The 19587-nt window shown below is 43.2% G+C and overlaps 6 protein-coding genes across 6 annotated transcripts; 4 read left to right on the forward strand and 2 right to left on the reverse strand.

Moving 5' to 3' along the window:
* Positions 1 to 153: 153 nt before the first annotated feature.
* V865_005878 (uncharacterized protein) lies at positions 154 to 1053 on the forward strand (the record flags this gene model as incomplete). Its single annotated transcript, XM_066229644.1, has 5 exons — positions 154 to 268; positions 362 to 517; positions 591 to 733; positions 795 to 855; positions 938 to 1053. The coding sequence occupies 5 exons, from the start codon at positions 154 to 156 to the stop codon at positions 1051 to 1053; spliced, it is 591 nt and encodes a 196-aa protein (XP_066085741.1).
* Positions 1054 to 1345: 292 nt separating this feature from the next.
* On the reverse strand, positions 1346 to 6873 carry V865_005879 (uncharacterized protein; the record flags this gene model as incomplete). Its single annotated transcript, XM_066229645.1, has 15 exons — positions 1346 to 2806; positions 2877 to 2975; positions 3038 to 3179; positions 3239 to 3871; positions 3928 to 4035; positions 4094 to 4186; positions 4247 to 4360; positions 4414 to 4566; positions 4621 to 4863; positions 4923 to 5046; positions 5102 to 5210; positions 5274 to 5537; positions 5607 to 6497; positions 6568 to 6619; positions 6692 to 6873. The coding sequence occupies 15 exons, from the start codon at positions 6871 to 6873 to the stop codon at positions 1346 to 1348; spliced, it is 4668 nt and encodes a 1555-aa protein (XP_066085742.1).
* Positions 6874 to 7445: 572 nt separating this feature from the next.
* On the forward strand, positions 7446 to 9349 carry V865_005880 (uncharacterized protein; the record flags this gene model as incomplete). The annotated part of the gene is made up of 9 exons (XM_066229646.1): positions 7446 to 7600; positions 7675 to 7734; positions 7801 to 7966; positions 8022 to 8104; positions 8157 to 8272; positions 8404 to 8558; positions 8657 to 8842; positions 8932 to 9004; positions 9069 to 9349. 9 exons carry the CDS (start codon positions 7446 to 7448, stop codon positions 9347 to 9349), a joined length of 1275 nt encoding a protein of 424 aa, XP_066085743.1.
* A 211-nt stretch (positions 9350 to 9560) lies between these two features.
* Positions 9561 to 11592, reverse strand: V865_005881 (uncharacterized protein; the record flags this gene model as incomplete). Its single annotated transcript, XM_066229647.1, has 6 exons — positions 9561 to 10195; positions 10278 to 10417; positions 10513 to 10708; positions 10824 to 11222; positions 11334 to 11450; positions 11526 to 11592. 6 exons carry the CDS (start codon positions 11590 to 11592, stop codon positions 9561 to 9563), a joined length of 1554 nt encoding a protein of 517 aa, XP_066085744.1.
* A 371-nt stretch (positions 11593 to 11963) lies between these two features.
* V865_005882 (uncharacterized protein) lies at positions 11964 to 16120 on the forward strand (the record flags this gene model as incomplete). Its single annotated transcript, XM_066229648.1, has 17 exons — positions 11964 to 12102; positions 12182 to 12354; positions 12413 to 12644; positions 12717 to 12970; positions 13037 to 13126; positions 13191 to 13341; positions 13402 to 13573; positions 13635 to 14056; positions 14132 to 14200; positions 14282 to 14460; positions 14515 to 14621; positions 14677 to 14946; positions 15033 to 15156; positions 15228 to 15374; positions 15479 to 15783; positions 15846 to 16020; positions 16082 to 16120. The coding sequence occupies 17 exons, from the start codon at positions 11964 to 11966 to the stop codon at positions 16118 to 16120; spliced, it is 3048 nt and encodes a 1015-aa protein (XP_066085745.1).
* Positions 16121 to 16794: 674 nt separating this feature from the next.
* Positions 16795 to 19286, forward strand: V865_005883 (uncharacterized protein; the record flags this gene model as incomplete). Its single annotated transcript, XM_066229649.1, has 13 exons — positions 16795 to 17030; positions 17113 to 17125; positions 17286 to 17434; positions 17558 to 17601; positions 17698 to 17742; positions 17839 to 17894; positions 17976 to 18353; positions 18451 to 18464; positions 18553 to 18671; positions 18724 to 18805; positions 18882 to 19002; positions 19101 to 19173; positions 19246 to 19286. 13 exons carry the CDS (start codon positions 16795 to 16797, stop codon positions 19284 to 19286), a joined length of 1371 nt encoding a protein of 456 aa, XP_066085746.1.
* Between the last annotated feature and the right edge of the window lie 301 nt (positions 19287 to 19587).

Below are 19587 nucleotides of genomic sequence, written 5' to 3' on the forward strand. Positions count from 1 at the left end.
GATGGGATCTCGGAATCCCTCGTAGCTCGCTGACGACTACTGTCATAGATCAAGATGAGATCGAGATATATATATCTACAACTTACTTGTAGTTCATTCACTGCTGGTGGACATTCAACAAAAGGGCAAAAGAACAAGCCTTAAACTATCATCATGCCTGCACCACCGTTCGGAACAGCCTCAGCATATACCGATTCCTTCCCGGCCCCGCCACCTCGGCAGGTGACCGTCACGGCAGAAACATGTTTCAACCTATCTGTATTTCGAGGTGAGTTTCCTATCGTCGATTGCTCGAATACAGGCGTGAACAACTCATAGATGAAAAGAGGCTCGAGCACTGATACCTTGTGATGGTGTTTAGATATCGTTCGACAATATCGTAAATTGGACGATCAAATTATAATCCGACTGAATCGAGCCCAAGCTCAACTCCGCGATCAAGATCGATTAGGATCAGGGGTGGAACATATGAATGGATCGGAGGGGATGTGCGCAAAGATATGGACTGAAATAATGGGTGAGGTCAAGTTCGCTCTGCCACCGCTGTTGCTGAATACCGAAGGCTGATTGGTTGATGGTTGAGAGTGTAGCTGGCTGGGCACATCGTCAGACGTTGTTGACGTACTGTTCAACAACCGTTAGGGACAGTGTGAATAACAAAATTCAAGTCGATCAGGATCCCAAGGTTAGCACACCGAGGTGGGAGAGGGGTATAAAGGAGGAAGAAGTATTGGTAAGTTGCTCCTTTCTCGATTCATACGAATAGCTGATCGATGATCGATGGGATGTAACAGGCCGATCAACTAGAGAGTGAGGAAAGTATAGAAGCTATCATACGTAAAAGGACGTTGGATGGTGGGTTCACATCTACCATCTTATCTTCATCCTGCGAAGCGGGATCGAGTAACGTATTGATATTTATTCGCCACTCCCTCAGCTTTCAAATCTCGTTGTCCATTCTTCTCTCCTCCCTCATCCGACCAGACAAGTAAACAATGGTGGGATCTAGCAGACCACGGCAAGAAAGGTAGAGGTCCAGATATTATCGATTAGTCAATTAGTTGAATCTAGTCGATCAAATATCCCTCCCATCTCATCGCTCATCTACACTATCAACAACATTGTTGTATTTCTATCTGTACGAATCAAGGTTGGAAATAAAAATCGGGTTCATCATGCATATACATACATACACATAAATGTATATACTAAAATAATCATCACGATACATATAAACGTCTCATGAATATTTGACAGATCATTAAGACACGTTAATCAATCGCTGTATGAATGCCATAGGAGAATGAAGGAATTATGAAGTATAAAGTATTCAACTAGCTTTTGTCTAGTCAGAATCAATAGTTATAGCTTCCTCTTTAGTCCGACCATCGCCTTTGTCATTCCCATCATCCTTCTTGTTCTTCTTACTGATACTACCGCTAATCGCATTGTTAGATGTCGATCTTGTCCGTTTACTCGGTGGATTAACTTGATCTTGCGAGACCGATTTGTTCTTTCCGTTCTTGCCGTACTTATGACGCACAACTGGAGATTTGTTCTTAGGGAACAGATTCTCGATCGGTTCGTTCTCCTCTGTTGAAGCATTCGAAGCTGGAGTGGTTATACCTTCATCTGAACGTTGATGAGATCCACTGAATTTCGTGAAAAAATTCTTATCTTCTTCTATTTCCTCCTCCTCCTCCTCCTCATTTGAGATACCCTCCATGTCAACAGTCATCCTTTCATTATCGCTTGTGTCTGTGTTTCCATTTCTGCTTGTAGCATTAAGAGGTGACGAGGCGAGCGGGTTGACTGAGCGTCTAGGAGAAGATTGTCTAGGTGCACCCTTTCCCAGATTCGCAAGTGGACTAGCTTCTACTGAATCATCATCCATACCAGCAAGAACTTCATGATCTTTATCTTCACTCTCTGAAAAGGCGAAACTCAGAGTAGCAGCTACCCTAGAACTAGAAGCAGGAGTAGTTTCCAAAATTTCCTGTAAAGGTGTTCGTTTCGGTCGAAGGTGTTCTACTTCCCTTAATCTTATTTCGTTCTCTTCCGATTCTCTACTCCTAACCCTATTATCGATGGTAGAACTGCGCTCAGTTTGTTCATACTGCGTTACCCTCTGGTGCACCGTTCCAACTTCGATCGAGCTTCTTCCAGGGGTTTTCGCCGTTCGACTAGGATTAGGGGGGAAATGACGAACGGGAATGTTTTTTTCAGGTGATCTGGAACTTCTAGTAGTTGAAGTAGCAGAAAGTTCACGTCCCCGTAGTTCCGGTGCGATACTTCCTGTTCGACTTCGGGACCTGTCCCGTCTTGATCCAATATCAGGTGTAGGTGATCTAGTCGCCCAGGAAGGACCTTTCTTGCTTGTGTTTGAAGCCACGCGTGACATAGGTGGAGGTGGTGTCAGACTTGCGCTCTTCTCAAGTTCAGTCGGAACTACTGGTTCCGTGGGTGTAGGAAAAGCACCAGGTATCAAATCTTCGGGTACAGTTGAAGATGTACTAGCAATAGGAGGAAATTGTGAAGCTCCAATTGCAGTGACAGATTCAGATTGTGAAGTGTCGATGATTCCTTCCATCGCCGTGCTTTGATCCTGATTTGGATTCAGATTTGCATCTTCACTTTGCTTCTCGTCGGTTTTGGAACCTTGAATTATTTTATAATGATCAGCAAGACTACCCAGTATTCCCGCCCATTCGTTTCGCAGACCTTCTGTATCATCTTTCCTCCAAGCTTTATTCATTTCATTCACCCATGGCTCGCGTTCAGGTGTATTGGAGAACGGTGGGCGTCGCTGCAAAATCCAATTCGTCTCAATGACAATCATACCGACACGGCAAGAAAGGCAGTTCCTGGAAACATACCTGGACGAATTTCAATACCTCCTTAGGATTCTGCAGCAGTTTTTCGGCATAGTGAACCACAAACAGACCACAATCGGAGAAGTTACCTTGTTGAGGGACCTACAGAATCACTGTCAGTGACACCTCACCTAGGCCAGATACCCGCAGACAGTACGACGTACCTTAGCTTCATGGTATAAAGCATCCACAGGCTCATAGTCTATACCCTTCTTGTCCCTCGCTTCATACTTGAGCCACTGATTCAGTTGATTACCAACGGCCTTATGGGGTCCACCGAGAGAATCAAGGGTGAGTATCCAGGTACTAAACATATAACACATGAGCTCATCACAAACTACGAGTATATTGAACGGTAAACTTACTCTTGACTATCTATGATCTGAACATCAGGTCGAGCCTGTGTCTTCTTCACTTGACTTTCACCAGCGGGCTCCTGCGATGCATTGCGGATCTGATTGTTCTGTTCTTGTACCGCCATCATGGTGGACGTCAGGATCGGAGCTCCTCCACCGACAAAATCAACTTCTTCTTCCTGCCCATTCTCCGAGCTGATGTCCATCTTTTCAACACCATTTAATACTTGGCTCACACGGAGATCAGATCTTTCCCCTTCGCCATCTCCATCTCCATTGCTGATGCAATCTAATGGGTCATTTGAGATTATCGAAATATCATTATTCCTCTCTTGTTCCTCCTCCTTACTGTTTGGTGGTCGAGTGAGTCTGGCTGATAGGGGTTTGCTAGGCCCTGGAGTAGGGTGGCGAGCTGGCTGGTCTCCCGCATCACTATTGAGATCCTCAAGATCGGAGTCGGTCACTCTTGGCGGATCGGCCGTTCTCAATTGATCATCGACATTGGCTGCATCTTCCCCATCGTGTTCGCTAGCGGTAGCTCGAGTTGTTGGTTGATGCATCTCCGATATCGAATCGTCTTCTATAGGTTTGGGTCGGAGGATACCACTGGGATTGATAATCACAGCTAAGTACCAATGATAGCTGTTATTCTTTATCAGCTTTACTTTTAGATGCAGAAGTTGAAAAGCTAGACTCACTTCTCGTTAATTGGTATTACCACGAACTCTTTGCCAAAGATATCTTTCCCTTTGCTCCATTTCTTGACAGATTCGTACCCTGGCCAAAAAGTCTCGCCTTTCTGGGGTCTATATACGATATCAGTTTGAGACGTACTTCATATATGATGATGGAATCTATACTGACCTTTTAGCCTTATTGGACAACCTCTCATAGAAGAATGAGTTGAATAGATGCACTTGATCCCTTCGCTCCTCCTCCAGGTTAAACAGTACATGTCTATGATATCAAAGCCAATCTTAGCACTTCCCTGTAGCTATTTGAGCAGAAGATACACACCTCAATCCAAACTCGAGCAACGTATCATTTAGGAAGTCATCCGTCTCTATACGTTGAGCATCTCCTATAGTGATGTTTACATCCGCTCGACCGGTAGTTGGGTAGGGGAACAACCTAAAGGACGCTCAGATTAGACATCCGCGTATTGTGTTACGAGGGATACTCACAATTCATTACGATCACCAATAAACCGCGACGGTTTGCTGGGTCTAGCTACAATGCTGTTTTCTGGTTGTTCAGTATCGGAGTCCTCCAGATCGTGTACAGTCTTTGCCGTGTTTCGGATACTACGCCGGGGCTGTGGCTTAGGAGCGGGTGGACTGATGGCAACTCGAGTCAGCAACGTCTATAACTAGGAGAGGTAAACAACTTACAAGACCAACTTCGTCTGGGTACTATTGTCTTCTGCCTTGTCCTTGCTGCCACTTTTAGGGGGACGTGAGGACTCTTCATCTTTCGCCGATGATTTCCTGGGTCCTCTGGATGGTAAGCCTGGTCCCTCTACCTCCTTTTGCAATTCAGCTTTCTGCTTCTGACGTCTCGCCTCGTCCGCCCGAGATCTAGTATCCCGCGATTGGATGTTACATGACGAACGTAAAGTTTCGCATGCTCTCACACTGCGCGCGACAACTCGTCAGCAATGGTCTTTTGAAAGGAGAGGAGGGGCAAGTCTTACTCCAAGATATTTCGCTTCTTTTCCAGATGCACGAGATCCACCCCGAGGGCGTCGATAAGGGTTTTCGAACTTTCACCGGGTTTGAGAGAAAGGCAAAAACTTGGGGATGCGTCAATGCCTTGATCTATGATAGTGCTTGAGTTAATCAATCAGGACGATCACTCGGATCTGTCACCTACGATTTGCACTACCTCCAGCAGCTAACAGCTTCTCGATACTGCTCTCGGCCAAAGGCCTCACCGTTGACACCATCAACATCATGAACGGACAATCCTTAGCGTTGCATGTCTGAGAACGACGATGATCAGCCGAGATGTGGCGCAGGTATGCAGAGGGAACAGCCTCACTCACATTAGCCTGACTGATATCACTGAGATTGATATCCCACCATTCTCCTGATTGGCCTACAACACCAGAGACGATCAACGACTCGTTTTTGAGTTGCACAGCATTGACTTTGAGCCTTCGATCTGGAACGAGCCATGCCATTGTGACATCTGCACTGGCCTGCTCGGTATTTGGGCGGGGTGGGTTCCGATGACCAAAGGCAGACGGTATGACATCCGGCGGTTCTGTCATTCGGTCTTTCATGGTTGGTTTGACAGGTGTAGATTTCTAGAAGATCATATACACCACTAAGCTTTTGCATCTCTTGGTAGTATGAGACATGGGGAAGTGACTCACCTGCGCCTGCTGCAGTGAAACTTTCCCATCCTTGCCCTGCATTCTGCCGAGCTTAGGCTTTCTTCCAATTTTCTCGCCCGATCGATTTATCGTATTATTGATCACGGACATTTGCCACTGATTTGACGACTTGTGCTTCTGGTCTTGTCTTTGGACTGTACCATCTGGTGGATCATCATCGTCGTCGAGAACCTCATATATCTTCTTATCAATCAGGTCGGCTTTGAATGTCCCATCTGGATTTCTGATAGGATCCAATTTCGGTTCCGGTTTCAATGGCAGACCAGATCTAGAACCTTTCGTAGGACTACTATTCTCATGATATCCATTACCTCTCATCGTCTCTTTTCCTTTCCCACTAGATGGCTGCTGAGGTGATCGTAGGTTGTAGGTTTGAGCTGCTACATGTGTATAATCGGTACTGGATGCTCGTCGATGATCTGAAGAAGAAGGTTTATGGGGTGATGCGCTCCTTGAACTACTAGGTACGACCTGATGATCTTCATCACTTTCTAGAGTGTCGAAATCTATGACCTCTTCGGGCGTGCGCAACTTCGATGGCGATGATATCTGTTTGTCATTACTTGATGGACCAGCACGAGGGGTGGATGAAGCATCGGGAGGTTGTGACAAATGAGCAGGAACCCGCTGGGGTCTACCGAGAGCGACTCGTGTCTGATGCTGGCGTGATGGGGTAACGGATGTGGTGATGGAGGACGATGGCCCAGCTAGCTGCTGTCGACTTCGATTGACATCTTGAGTGTTATGTTTTGTTGTAGGGGAAATACCAACATTTCTGTTGTCCATCCTATTCATACCAGGGTTAAAAGGACTTCCCGTCCCTGCACTACGCCCTTCCGACTTTCTTTCTCGCATATCTTTGCTCCGTTTCTATGAGATTTTAAAAACATGTCAGACAAAAGTGTTTATCAAGAATACCCAAAAGTAGTTCTCAACTTACGTGCAAGTCTCTTCTCAAGGCAGTCATCTGTTCGAGAGGTAGGTCTTTACTTCTATTCATGTACATATAAGTTCTATCGATCTCAATATCACTCAAAAAAGTCGTGAAGGTCAATCTCACTCACGCTTGAGGTGTACCGGTACTATCAGGCAACGGACTATCCCAATCGACCGGAGGTGAAGGATTCCTTCTTCTTGTTCTTGTGACCACCGGTATAGCTTCGTCTTCAGAATGACTATCGCCAAATACCACCTGTGGGCTTCGTTGGGGATCTTGGCGAGTCTGACGGACACCTAGACCTTCCATATCGACATGACAAAGAGGAGGAGGAGAAGGAAGTAGGATAACCTAGTTCCATCAGATTTCAGTTCAACTCAGCTACTTATAGCAATACCGTAAGATTAAGGTCACACTTACAAATGTCTCAAGTAGCTTCCTTCCCTCCTTGCATAGAATGAACTATCACTTGATGCGTTATGTAGAGGAATGGTTCATAGTCGGGTATTGATGAAGATGTAAGATCAATGTTCGAGTTGAACGCGGGTTGACCGGTTGACGTGTGATTGATCGTGGTACAGCGAAACAACACAAGTGGACGTCGTCTTCACGTTGTAGCTACACCTATCTGCTCCTTCTGATTTCGAGATGCTGGCAGATGAATGGCGAGTTCGAATAGGGTATGCAATTCAAGTTGAATTCTAAGGAGAGATGAGGATACGGAGTAGCATGACGAGTGATTTGCTTGGACCTAAAAGCAAAATCAACCAAAGGAAACGAGAGTGGAGGTAAACCAAAACACAACTCGGACTCGGTACATCGACTTGCTTCTGATTCACTTCCCTCTTCTCTCTTCATTGCAACCTCAAGACCGACCCTCAATGGAAGAGCCCACATCAGCAGAAGCAGCTGCATCTCAGCAATGGCCTTCTGCACCGGTATATAATCTCGAACAAGCCCCAGCTTCTTCGTTCAGTTTAGATGCGAGAGACTTCGAAGCCGAAGTCAAAGGGAATTTCTGGAGGTCTGCCAGATGGTATGTCATATCCAATCTTTCCACCTATAGGGTGAGAATTCCGGTCATCGTACTGATATACATGGCATGTATAGGTGCATGGATGGTTCGGCTGTACTTACTACCACTGAAGATAGGACCATACGAATACATAAGTGAATTACCCCTTATTGTACCACTAATGCAGACCCAACGTAGCTGACGAAATCATCTCACTACAGAGTCAGCGATGATTCTTCCTTCGAGACTCGATCGTTCCACCAGCCCGATGCCATTCACTCGACACTATGGTATCCCTCTGCAACCCCTCACACGCCAGAGACATTCTGTTTCGTAGCTTCGATAAGGGATACACCGGTCAGATTGATAGATGGAACTGATGGAAGAGTGAATAGCTCATAGCGCTGAAGTAACTTCCAGCTGACTGATCATGCGGCTGTAGGTACGAGCAAGCTATCCAATTATCGATCATCGAGAGAGATTCATCGCCCCTCATAGTCTGACATTCAATCATACAGGTACAAAGTGAGCTTTATGGTAGCTGAAGGGCATCAGCGGAAAGCTGACGAGGTAGTAGATTATACTGTGGGTGCGAGAACTCCATCGAGGTATTTGATATCTCTTCGCCTGGGTACGATCAAGGCGAAAGGTTGAAATTAATTTATGCCAAGAAAGAGAAAGGCGGACAGAAAGGTATGTCATCTCTGATCATACCGACGTTGCTTTCCAACTATCCCCTCTCCAATTATCTGAGAACTTTACCGTATCTTACACCTGTTGGAATGTACAGTGAAGCTGATCTGTTTCCTGAATTGCTTGAATAGGCATCATATCAGCTCTATCATTCTGTCCAGATTACTCAGGAACGTTTGCAGCTGGTACATACTCCAGTTCGAGCTCTGTATCGTTATATTCGGAAGATACAGGTTCTACCCCTTTAGCCCATGTCGAGGGGTTAGTAGGTGGTGGCGTGACACAGGTGACTATCGCCTCCCGTTCTCTTTATCATATATTCCCTTGAGATTTTGACGATATCCGGATAGTCATATACAGAGCGATATACTGATCCCGAAATAGATCGGCTGGCATCCTCTCAATCCAACTATCATGTTCATCTCCTCGAGGCGTTCATTAAGCATACAGATATACGATGCCCGTGATTTATCTGCTCCTCTTTCATCTTTCGAGAGGAGTGGTTCAACCAATCAGAGGATTGGTTTTGACGTAGATCCATGGGGAAGATGGTTATCATCTGGTGATGAGGTGGGTCTCAATGCTGTAATCCTCCGATGCATCTTTCAGTCACTGAAATTGCACACTATACTAACTGTATCTTATTTGATTTGACATAGACTGGAACGGTGAGAATTTGGGATATCAGTACTATGGACACAAAACCTATATTCGAAGGGAAACTACATCAAGGTATGTAAATATTCCTTATATCTACGAAATTTGTTTAGCTAATGATATAGGATGTGTGGGATAGATGCCGTTGGATCAGTCCAGTTTCACCCTTTCCAACCGCTCTTACTCACCTGTTCGGGATCGAGAAAACATCTTCAGGATGAATATGAAGATGACTATGAGTCTTCGTTCAGTGAATCTGAAGAGGAATTGGAAGATGAAAGTGGTCCTGAAGATGGTGGAAATTCGAGTGTAAAAAAGGGATATCCTCGACCGATCGATGCGACTTTGCGAATATGGTCGATGGAAGGTCAAGCAGGACAAGATACTACCAATAACCATTTGAGTACTGCACCAGCATAATCTGAAGGATTATTTGGATAAGTGAATACTCGCTATGGAACGGCACTCAATGAGCACAGCTAAGGTATGATCAAATATATCAAGCCAACTCCTACCAGTCCAAGTGGGAAGAAGCTGGAATATCCTGGATATCTGCCAGATCACAGCGAATTAATTTCGTTCATGATTTGTGTTCAATCTATACATACCCAAATCACGCGATCGACCTACTCTACTCGTTCAACACATATATTGTCACCGCCAAACCCAAAGCCGCAAACGCAATCAACCCCGCACTTGACCAAATCAAAATATCACCTAACACCTCATTTATATTTCCCATGGCGATAGCATCCCTCGAAGCTACTTCCAACTCTTTACCCAATGTTTTCAAACTGAACTTATCTTCTACTCTCTTTCTCGCAGATTTCGAAATCTTTTCGCGATCTTGATCGGATAGATGTAACAGTACTGAAAGGGCTTTTGACCATTCCGTTGGATTAGGTGATTTGAGGAATCCCGTACCTTCGTCTAGGTTCTGTTCGTAATCTATGATAGTTTCTGTTGGACCACCTGAATTTACAGCCAGGACTGGAATGCCACATGACATAGCTTCCAATGGGACTATACCGAAATGTTCATTCGAAGGTGTATATAACAATCCTCTTGTATTGGAGGAAGTCAACAGATGACTTCTCTGTTTGTTAGTGAAATTCAAGATGAACAAAACTTGAGTGTTGTCCATTGGTGGGATTGGAATAGGATCGGTAGATGAAATGGTATGATGTCGAAGGGATAGTTCGTTACATAGTGTTTCGAGGTTTTTGAGTGTGGTGATGTTGTCAAGTTCATCTTTATCGTATCCACCTATTTATGATGCATTGCGTTGAATTGGATTAGCTTATGGGACAAGAAATGATATACACACAAAGGTAGAACGGATGCTCACCTCCAAGCACTAATCTCAGATTATCAAATTCATCATCAGATACCAATCCATCATCTCTGAGCTTTGCGAAACTTTTAATAGCTAGAGCGACATTCTTCTTAGCTTCGAATCGATTGAAAGAGAGTAATGTCGGTCGATCACTATCGAGCTTATCAGCGCCAATCCTTGGTATTTCTTATGAATCAAGCATTATAACCATAATGTCAAGATATGAGAAAGGTAATTGAAAACTCACGACGCGATCAACTCAATCTCCGAATCAACCTTTTCCTTGCCTTTTCCCTTTCCTTTCTTCTGCGTTGATGATTGGTAATTATCTACATCTATACAAGGATAAACTACCCTTGGAGGTCTTTTCGCCAATGATGGAAATACTTTGGAATATACTTGTGAGGTGAAATTCGAATTGGATAAGATTATATCTGATTGACCTATTGGACATATACATAGACGATTGAAACATCAGTCATACTTTGGCAGAAAACAACGATAGTTTTTCTTCGCGTGGAAGGGTTGGAATTGTATGATGATGATCAGTGGACATACCAGTAGTGAATTCCTCAAGTTTATCAATAGGCCATCTATATAACCTCTTTAACAATCCTGTTTTCTTTCTCTCCACTCTCTTCTCATTTTCATCGATATTTATTTCCCATCCTCCCGATAAGAGTTTATCAGGGAAATGACAATAAAACACAACCCTCGTACCTGTCATGAGTCTGATCAGGGGGATAGAAACTGATTGTTGATCTACTATAAATACGTTAAATGGCTTTAAAGGTGCGAGCGGATTAAAGAATACAGCTGGTTCTGGCCAGTGGATGGAAAGGATCAAAAGGATCGATAAGAGTAATGAACGAAGGATTGAGAATACTATCGTTAATGGGACAGTAGAGGTGAGAGAACGAGGGATTGATGATCCTAGGACGTGTACTTTGAGTGTACCTATATGTCATATCAAAGTTACCATATTAGCAAGGATTCAACGATTCGACAAGTACAATTCATTTCTGGGTTTCAGATCCAGAAAATGACGACGATGGCATGATCACTTACCATCCCTTGTCTCCTCGAAACACCTCTTGGGATCATGTCTCGAAGTGAACATCACCACTTCATGACCTAGGTTCTGTAATGATACAGCAGCATCCACTACCAACCTCTCTGCGCCGCCTGTAACGTGACAGCAACTAATCAGTTTATGAAATGTATTCAGGATGGATGGATAGCTATCGGAGTCGGGCTCACCTATACCGAGGTCAGGATGTATGAAACCTATTCTCAGCTTTTCTGGCTGCCTTACGGGAGGAGCCATGTTGACGGGTGCTCTTGTGCTCAGTTGCTTTGCTTTGCTACTGAGTATTTGGTTGTGCTAGATGAGAGAGAACAGATGTAAGTCAGCGCAGTATGAGTGGTGGACTGCACTTGAGTTGACTTTTGGACGTGGACGTCATATCACCACGTGTTACGTTTCCAAAGGACGACTTAAATGCGATCATGAAATAAATGATATTTTCGATCATCATCTACTTTCTGTTCTGTCATTTCTTGCCTCCATCTCGACGGTTCAACCTGCAATTCACGATTCATAAGCTCACTGATCCACCTATCTATACTCAGTTTGACCAGACTGCCCAAGTGTAACAGACTATCGGAGTAGAAGCAGTAAACTGGAGGCTTCACAAAATGGCAACAGCTACAACGGCTCTTCCAAGCTCATCGAAACCTCATCCACCTATCACGATCCTCAAAAGGGCTAGAGCAGATGTACCGTTAGCTCAGAACAAGTTTTTGAAGAAAACTGCCAGAGGAAAAGTCTTGAATAGTATGTGATGTTAGATCTCACTATCAGCTGTCCATTTGGGTATCGAACTAGAATACAGCTGATATATCAATATATATAGTCTTGAGAGAAAGATATCTACGAGATGATATACCATGTGGATTTGAGGAATGTAAATTATGTGTAGATTTCCCAGGATATCGACCTGTCTTACCTTCAAAAGGTTACACGCAACATACCAAATATGGTGATGGACATTGGTTAGTAATAGATACGAATATAGTATTACATCAGGTAAGCTGTCTGTCATGCTTCGAAAGTAATATCCAGCTTATTTACTTCTTCCGCGTAGATCGATCTTCTCACTGCTTTACCACCTTCTCTACCACTCATCATACCTTCGACTACAATCAGGGAAACCAGACATCGATCATTACCTTTATATAACAGACTGCAACAGGTCATACAAGATGAAGATAGGTGTATATGGGTATGGTGGAATGAGGAAAGGCGTGAAACTGCTACGTTACCGAAAGAAGGAGACGACCAAGATAAAGAAAGTATAAACGATAAAAATGATCGAGGTGAGTTGGCATTTTCATCTCACCAAGTAGGAGAAAGAAGCTCATATGTACATTATGATTTATTATGTATAGCTATTCGACAAACATTACATTTCTACCCTTCCCATCTGTCACAATCAGCCTCGAAATTCCCAAAACTCATCTTGCTTACCGATGATAGACGAAATAGGGAGATTGCGGATGGAGAAGGATTACTGGCTATCTCAGCTAGGGATTATGTAGATGGAATGATAGGTGAAGAAAGAGAAAGATTGGTCGATCTGGTCGTTGGAGGTGTAGATGAAGTTTCGGTAGGGGAGAAGAAAGGAAAGAGGATTTATCAAGATGTCAGTCTTCAATTTGCGGGTAGACTACAAACAGACAAGCTGATATCTGCTATTAACACAATCTAGTATCTTCCTCAAGATACTTTACTTGCTGGTGTGAAGACTGGAAGGTATCATCAAGGTCACTTCAATGCTAATCAATACAATTATCTAGAGGTGAGATTATGATGTACCTCGGACATGTATTTCGTGACAGCTCACAATCTTTTTTCAACTTTAGGGTACCGTCAACGTTCCTGGTCTCAATAAGCCTGTATTGCTCGTTGGACGAGAGGCGATGAACCGATCTGTCAATGGAGATGTAGTAGTAGTGGAGATCTTACCTGAATCAGAATGGAAGGCGCCTGGAACGGAAGTCGTAGATCAAGATTGTAAGCTGATTTCCCCTTCTCTATGGTATGACTCCACAGCTGACTTGGTCCTCATCTCAGTGGCCCTCCGAGACGATGATGCAGATGATGACGAATCACCTGGACTTGCTGAGAAAGAGATCGAAAAGTCAAAAGCAGAAAAGATGTATGTCGATGAAGAGACCAAGCGGAAACCCAAGGACATATTACCTACTGGTAGAGTAGTAGGCATAGTCAAGAGAAATTGGCGAGCGTGAGTTTGACCCTTCCATTTATGAAAGAAGACACTGTGCTCATCTTGGTGCTCCAAATAGTTATGTATGCCACCTCGATCGATCCTCATTATCCGAAGCAGCCTTAACATCTCTTTCTCAACAAACCGTATTCGCCACACCCTTATCAACCTCCTTACCTCGTATCAGATTACGTACCCGTCAAGCACCATCTCTCATCGACCAAAAGATCCTCGTCACCATAGACTCATGGTCTGTCAACTCTAGATATCCCGATGGTCATTTCGTCAGATCGTTAGGTAAAGTAGAATCAAAAGAAGCTGAACAGGAGAGTCTGTTGTTGGAATACGAAGTTCCGTATAGACCGTTTGGTAAAGCAATATTGAACTGTTTACCTGAAGAAGGAGATCAGTGGAAGGTACCTCCTAAAGCAGCGGAAAATCTGGAATGGAGAGATCGAGAGGATCTGAGAGATTTGATAGTTTGTAGTATCGATCCTCCAGGTAAGTTATTCTCATTTAAACGCTTCATCGGCACGTCTGAGGACCAAGCTGATACGTTCGTCTATTGGTTCATAGGTTGTCAAGATATAGATGATGCGTTGCATGCTAGGAGATTGCCTAATGGTAACATCGAGGCTGGTGTTCGTGAGTATGAATCTCATCAGCTGAGTTTCGAGGAGTTCGTGCCATCATGTGAGCTTCTCAGCTGATAATGAACTTGACCAGACATCGCCGATGTATCGCACTTTGTACATCCCGACAACCCCATGGATTCCGAAGCTGCTTCTCGAGGGACTACGGTCTATCTCGTCGACAAGCGTATCGATATGTTACCTTCGTTACTCGGTACCAATCTTTGTTCGTTGAGACCTTTTGTCGAAAGATTAGCGTTCTCGGTGATTTGGGTGAGTTATCTGAAGTAGACTTCCCGTATAGTCAACTCACGATCGTTACAATAGGAAATGAACGAACAAGCCGAGATAGTCAAAGTACGATTTGTCAAATCGGTTATCGCTTCCAAGGAAGCTTTCACCTATGAAGCAGCTCAACTTCGAAAAGACGACAAGTGAGCTCAAAGCGGGTACTTTCTCGGATTTACAGAGCTGACAGGTATTTGGTAGATCTCTCAACGACCCATTGACCCAATCAATTCGTTTACTAAACACGCTCGCCATCAAATTGAAAGAAGGTCGTATGAAAGCTGGTGCTTTATCTTTATCATCACCCGAACTTAAGATACACTTGAATTCTTCGGAGAGTACTGAACCAATCGATGTCGAACAGAAACAACAGAGGGAAACGAATAGTCTAGTAGAGGAGTTCATGTTGTTAGCGAATATCAGTGTGGCTGCGAAGATTCAAGAGACTTTCCCCGCTACGGCTGTCCTAAGGTGAGTCATCATTGTTTGCGATTCCTCTTTTTCTATAACTACACCCACTGGTCCATTGAGCATCGACCTGACGAACTTGATTTTAGACGACATTGTCCACCACCTAAGACGAATTTTGAAGCATTACAAGATATCCTACAGAAGCGAAAGAACATGACTCTGGATGTGTCCAGTTCGGGCGCTTTGGCTAAATCATTAGATGCTTGCGTTGTGAGTCAATGTATACTGATCTTCGAATGTTATAGAGGCTTATTCATGTTGTTTTGTTGTGTGTGTTGTAGGATCCCAAAGAACCCGAGTTCAACACTCTGGTCAGAATTATGGCTACTAGATGTATGTTATCTGCCGAGTACTTTTGTTCGGGAAGTGTCTCGAAAGAGACTTATGGTCATTATGGATTGGCCAGTCCGATATATACGCATTTCACTGTAGGTTAAACATCATTTCGCAATCGATATCTGCCTTACGATCATGATCGATTTGAGGTAGATCGGTGGGTAATGTGTATATATGCTGATATATCTTTTTATAGTCCCCAATTCGACGATATGCGGATGTATTAGCCCACCGACAATTAGCAGCAGCCATCAATTACACCCCTCTACACCCATCTCTACAATCCAAATCTCATGTTGAGAAGACTCTGAACGTGGTGAACAAGAGACATAGGTTGGCTCAAATGGCCGGTAGAGCCAGTGTAGAGTTTTATGTAGGGTTGGCATTGAAAGCTAGAGGTGAGAAGACTGGGAATGTAGATGCGACTAGTGGAAAGAGTAGTAGGGAAGAGGCTTTTGTCATCAGAACTTTCAAGAATGGTTTGGCTGTTTTCGTATCGAAGTGAGTGATCCCACTCTCTTCCCCCAAAAGTTGGAACTGTACTGATCGACTTGTGTTTACAGACTTGGTTTAGAAGGTTTGATAACTTTCAAAAAGGATTTACACACGTTCGATCCTGAGAACTATACTATCAAGATCCCAAGCAATAAAGGTGATATCAGTGTATCGGTATTTGATAAGATCACGGTGGATATCAGTATCGAGAAGGATCAAAACACCCAGAGAGGTAAAGTCAAGGTGAGTCGTCTGTCAATCTGCTGTACAGTACGTTCACTGATGAGAATGATGTTTGATGTAGATGGTCATGGTTGGACCTGTGTCTTCCGAGGACTTGTAATTTGCTCAACTTGACATCAAGTATCAAGTATACGTATGCATCACATTTGAATATATATATATATCAACGTCTTGAACCGAACATCACTCGTACTCATAGAACAAGGTTTCAGCTTGGACCTTCTGGGGCACCAACCGATGGAACTTCCGATCAAACCAATTCAACCAACGTCCTTTATTCATACGGATATCACTGCGGGATGTTTTTCAAGTTGGATTATAATCTACATCTACATCCAACCCATACTAACATTCAATGATAAGGTATAAGGAGTCTCTGGGGTACTCTGTTAATTGCCCTCTAGTACGGAAAACTAATGCATAGCCTCGAACTAACATCATCAATAATGACGAATATCCTATTCATACCTCGGCATTTAGTCGACCGAAATCAACGGACGATAGGGTACACAAACAAATCAATCCATCAAATGATGTTGATTGATAAAGTGAACGAAGAAGAAGCATAAATGAAGAAAAAGTCTAGGATAGGTCGTTGGAAAAGCGTGAATGTCATGCGGAAAACGTCAACGTTTATTTTTGGAATTTCAAACGTTTGTAGCACTTACTTAACCTGGGCTTTTACTCATATATAAAATACCTATCAGCCCCACTCACAATCTCACGTACCTATTTATTCAACAGTATCGAGTTGTAAGTGTATAATCAGCGACCATGAAGATATCAAGTATAATATCATTCCTTTTAATTTCTATCTTGACTATCCTCAACGACAACAACATCATCAAAGTCGACGTCAACGCCTCTCCTACGTCCTATCGAGGTAGGTCACCGAATTTACGTGTAAACCTTTCTGAGACCAATCAGGTAGAGAAGAGACAGAACAATGATACGGGAGGAGGGTTTAGTTGGGGACATGATCCGATGAGAGGTGTGAATATCGGTGGATGGTGAGTTGGGTTCTTACTGCTCATTATAATCATGTTTGGGAATGAGCGAGTCGGTTGACTTGAGAATGATGGATTGTGATAGGTTAGTACTGGAAGTGAGTAAAGTCGATCATCATAGGTTCTCCGTAGAGCTTGAATTCACTTTGTTTTATTGTTATCTGCAATTTACCATGACCACTTTCTTTCAACTCAATCCGAAATTCACTTGTCTCCTTTCTTAACTCTATCTCTACCTCGCTCCATTCGATCGACCAGCCATGGATCACACCTTCCTTATTCCTCAACAAACCTGATTGGGTAGTAGACGAATGGACCTACGGGGTATATATGAGTTATCAGAATGATACGATGGGTGAGATAAGGAATCATTGGAATACATGGTTCAAATATCAGGAACTGAAAGAGTAAGCAGGGTTTTCTCAATTTCAATTTCAATTTCAATGTAAATTGGACTTCAGCCAAATGGTACAGTCCAGAAGTGAAAAGAAATCTTATCCAAACTGATCATTTATCATTATGGTTTGCAGTATCGCGGCGGTAGGATTGAACACTATACGTATACAGATTGGATGTGAGTAAAACCCGTCGCCAGATTTCCAGCTACTTCTCCGATCCAAGAGGATTGTGGTAGACTTGATACATAGCTGACTATTGTATGACGATGTAGTTTGGTCTGTCATACCGCTCCAGAATGGAGAACCTTATTTAGTCGGTAAGTCATCTCTTTTTCTCATATATGCATATATATAAAAATATATATATGGCGAATTCATGGTCTCAATAGCTGAACTTTGGTCTGCATCAACAGGAGCGTATGACTATCTCAAGCTGGCTGTGACATGGGCAGCAAGTCTAGGATTAAAGGTGAGATCATCCAATCGATGAACAATCACTTTACATCTCATATAGCTGACTTTTCATTTCTCTATTTTTGGTCACAACTAGGTAATGATCGACCTGCACGGTGCTCCCGGCGGCCAAAACTCATGGGACAACTCTGGTATTCGAGGTGTTCGCGAATGGTTCTATAACGATACGAATATCGAACGAACCCTCGACGCATTGTCAACAATGACTAACGAATTCGTTAAGGATGAATATCAAAATACAGTCATAGCCATTGAAGTAATGAATGAACCTTTTCCAAACAACCCTAATGAGGTGAACATCCTCAAGAGTTTCTACCAAGCTGCATATAGTAGGATAAGGGATAGTGCCCAGGGGAAAAGAGTGACGGTAGCGTTGGATCAATCGTACCAGGGTTTATATGTTTGGGAGAATTTTATGATGGATCCTGATTATTGGGATGTAGCTATGGATACTGTGAGTTGAGTCGAATCAGTGTTCTCTTGAAGTTGAATAGGATCGCGATATTCTTCTTGTTGCTAATTTTTGTTTCTTTTTGTTTCTTGTTTGATAGCATATCTACTCAATGTACGTTCAAAAATGATTAATTCCCTTCCATTGATCGAACTTATTTCCAGCTAACACTTACTCTGTCCAATTCTGATCATTACTAAAGGTTCGATCTCAATCTTCTCTCGATGGGATACAACGCGAATCTAGATTGGTATTGCAGCCAAGTCGAGTATCTGAGACAATCAAATAACATACATTGGACGATAGTCGGAGAATGGACTCGTAAGTCGACTACAATGTAGACTTTCAAGACTAAAGCCAATGATATATGCAGCCGCGAATACCGACTGTGCATTTTGGTTGAACGGTAAAGGAAGAGGTGCGAGGTACGATAATACTCTGACAACTTCTGATCCGTAAGTCATGTTGCGTCCTTTTGTGTATTATTGCTAAGCGAGTGACGGTATCTGATGAGATACACGGTCATCGCAGACTTCAATTTCCAGGCGATTGTAGTGCAAAGACTGGCTCGGACCCTTCCAAATTCTCAGCGGAGTATGTCGACTATCTAGCGAGGAGCTTTGAGATCCAATCGTGGGTGTATGAACAAGCTGTGAGTAGCATTGTACTATAACATCCATGATATGTTTGATCAGTTGGTTGACTGAGAAGAAAACAACGGTTGGTCCTTCCTATTCATATGTTATACAGTCCGGATATGTCGTCTGGACTTGGAAGACTGAACAAGCTTCTGACTGGTCGATGCAGACTGGTATAACCTATGGTGAGCAGACATTACCTACAGTATCTATGGTGAAATACCTCTTTATTGATCAGTTATTTCTAATGTGTATAGGATGGGTACCTAATCCAATAACAGCTAAACCTCACGGGTGAGTTGCTTGAATTCTGTTTATATTTTACTTATCAGCGTACGGGAAATACTGATCTTCACCTCTTGTATCACACTTGCGTAGTACACCTTGTGGAAATCACAATTATTCGTCATCAAATTCCACATCTTCCGATTCTGATCCATCTTCTATTCATCTTGGTTTGAATCATCTTATCATATCCATATTCATGGTCCAATTGTTCTCATATTGTATCCTCAGTTTGTTTATATAATGTTTCTAGTCTTCTTCATGGCTGGATGGTTTTGTTTTTATAGATGATTTACACGGATGCATAGGTTGTA

The sequence above is a fragment of the Kwoniella europaea genome, chromosome 1 (assembly GCF_036810445.1).
Source record: "Kwoniella europaea PYCC6329 chromosome 1, complete sequence".
Lineage (NCBI taxonomy): Eukaryota > Fungi > Basidiomycota > Tremellomycetes > Tremellales > Cryptococcaceae > Kwoniella > Kwoniella europaea.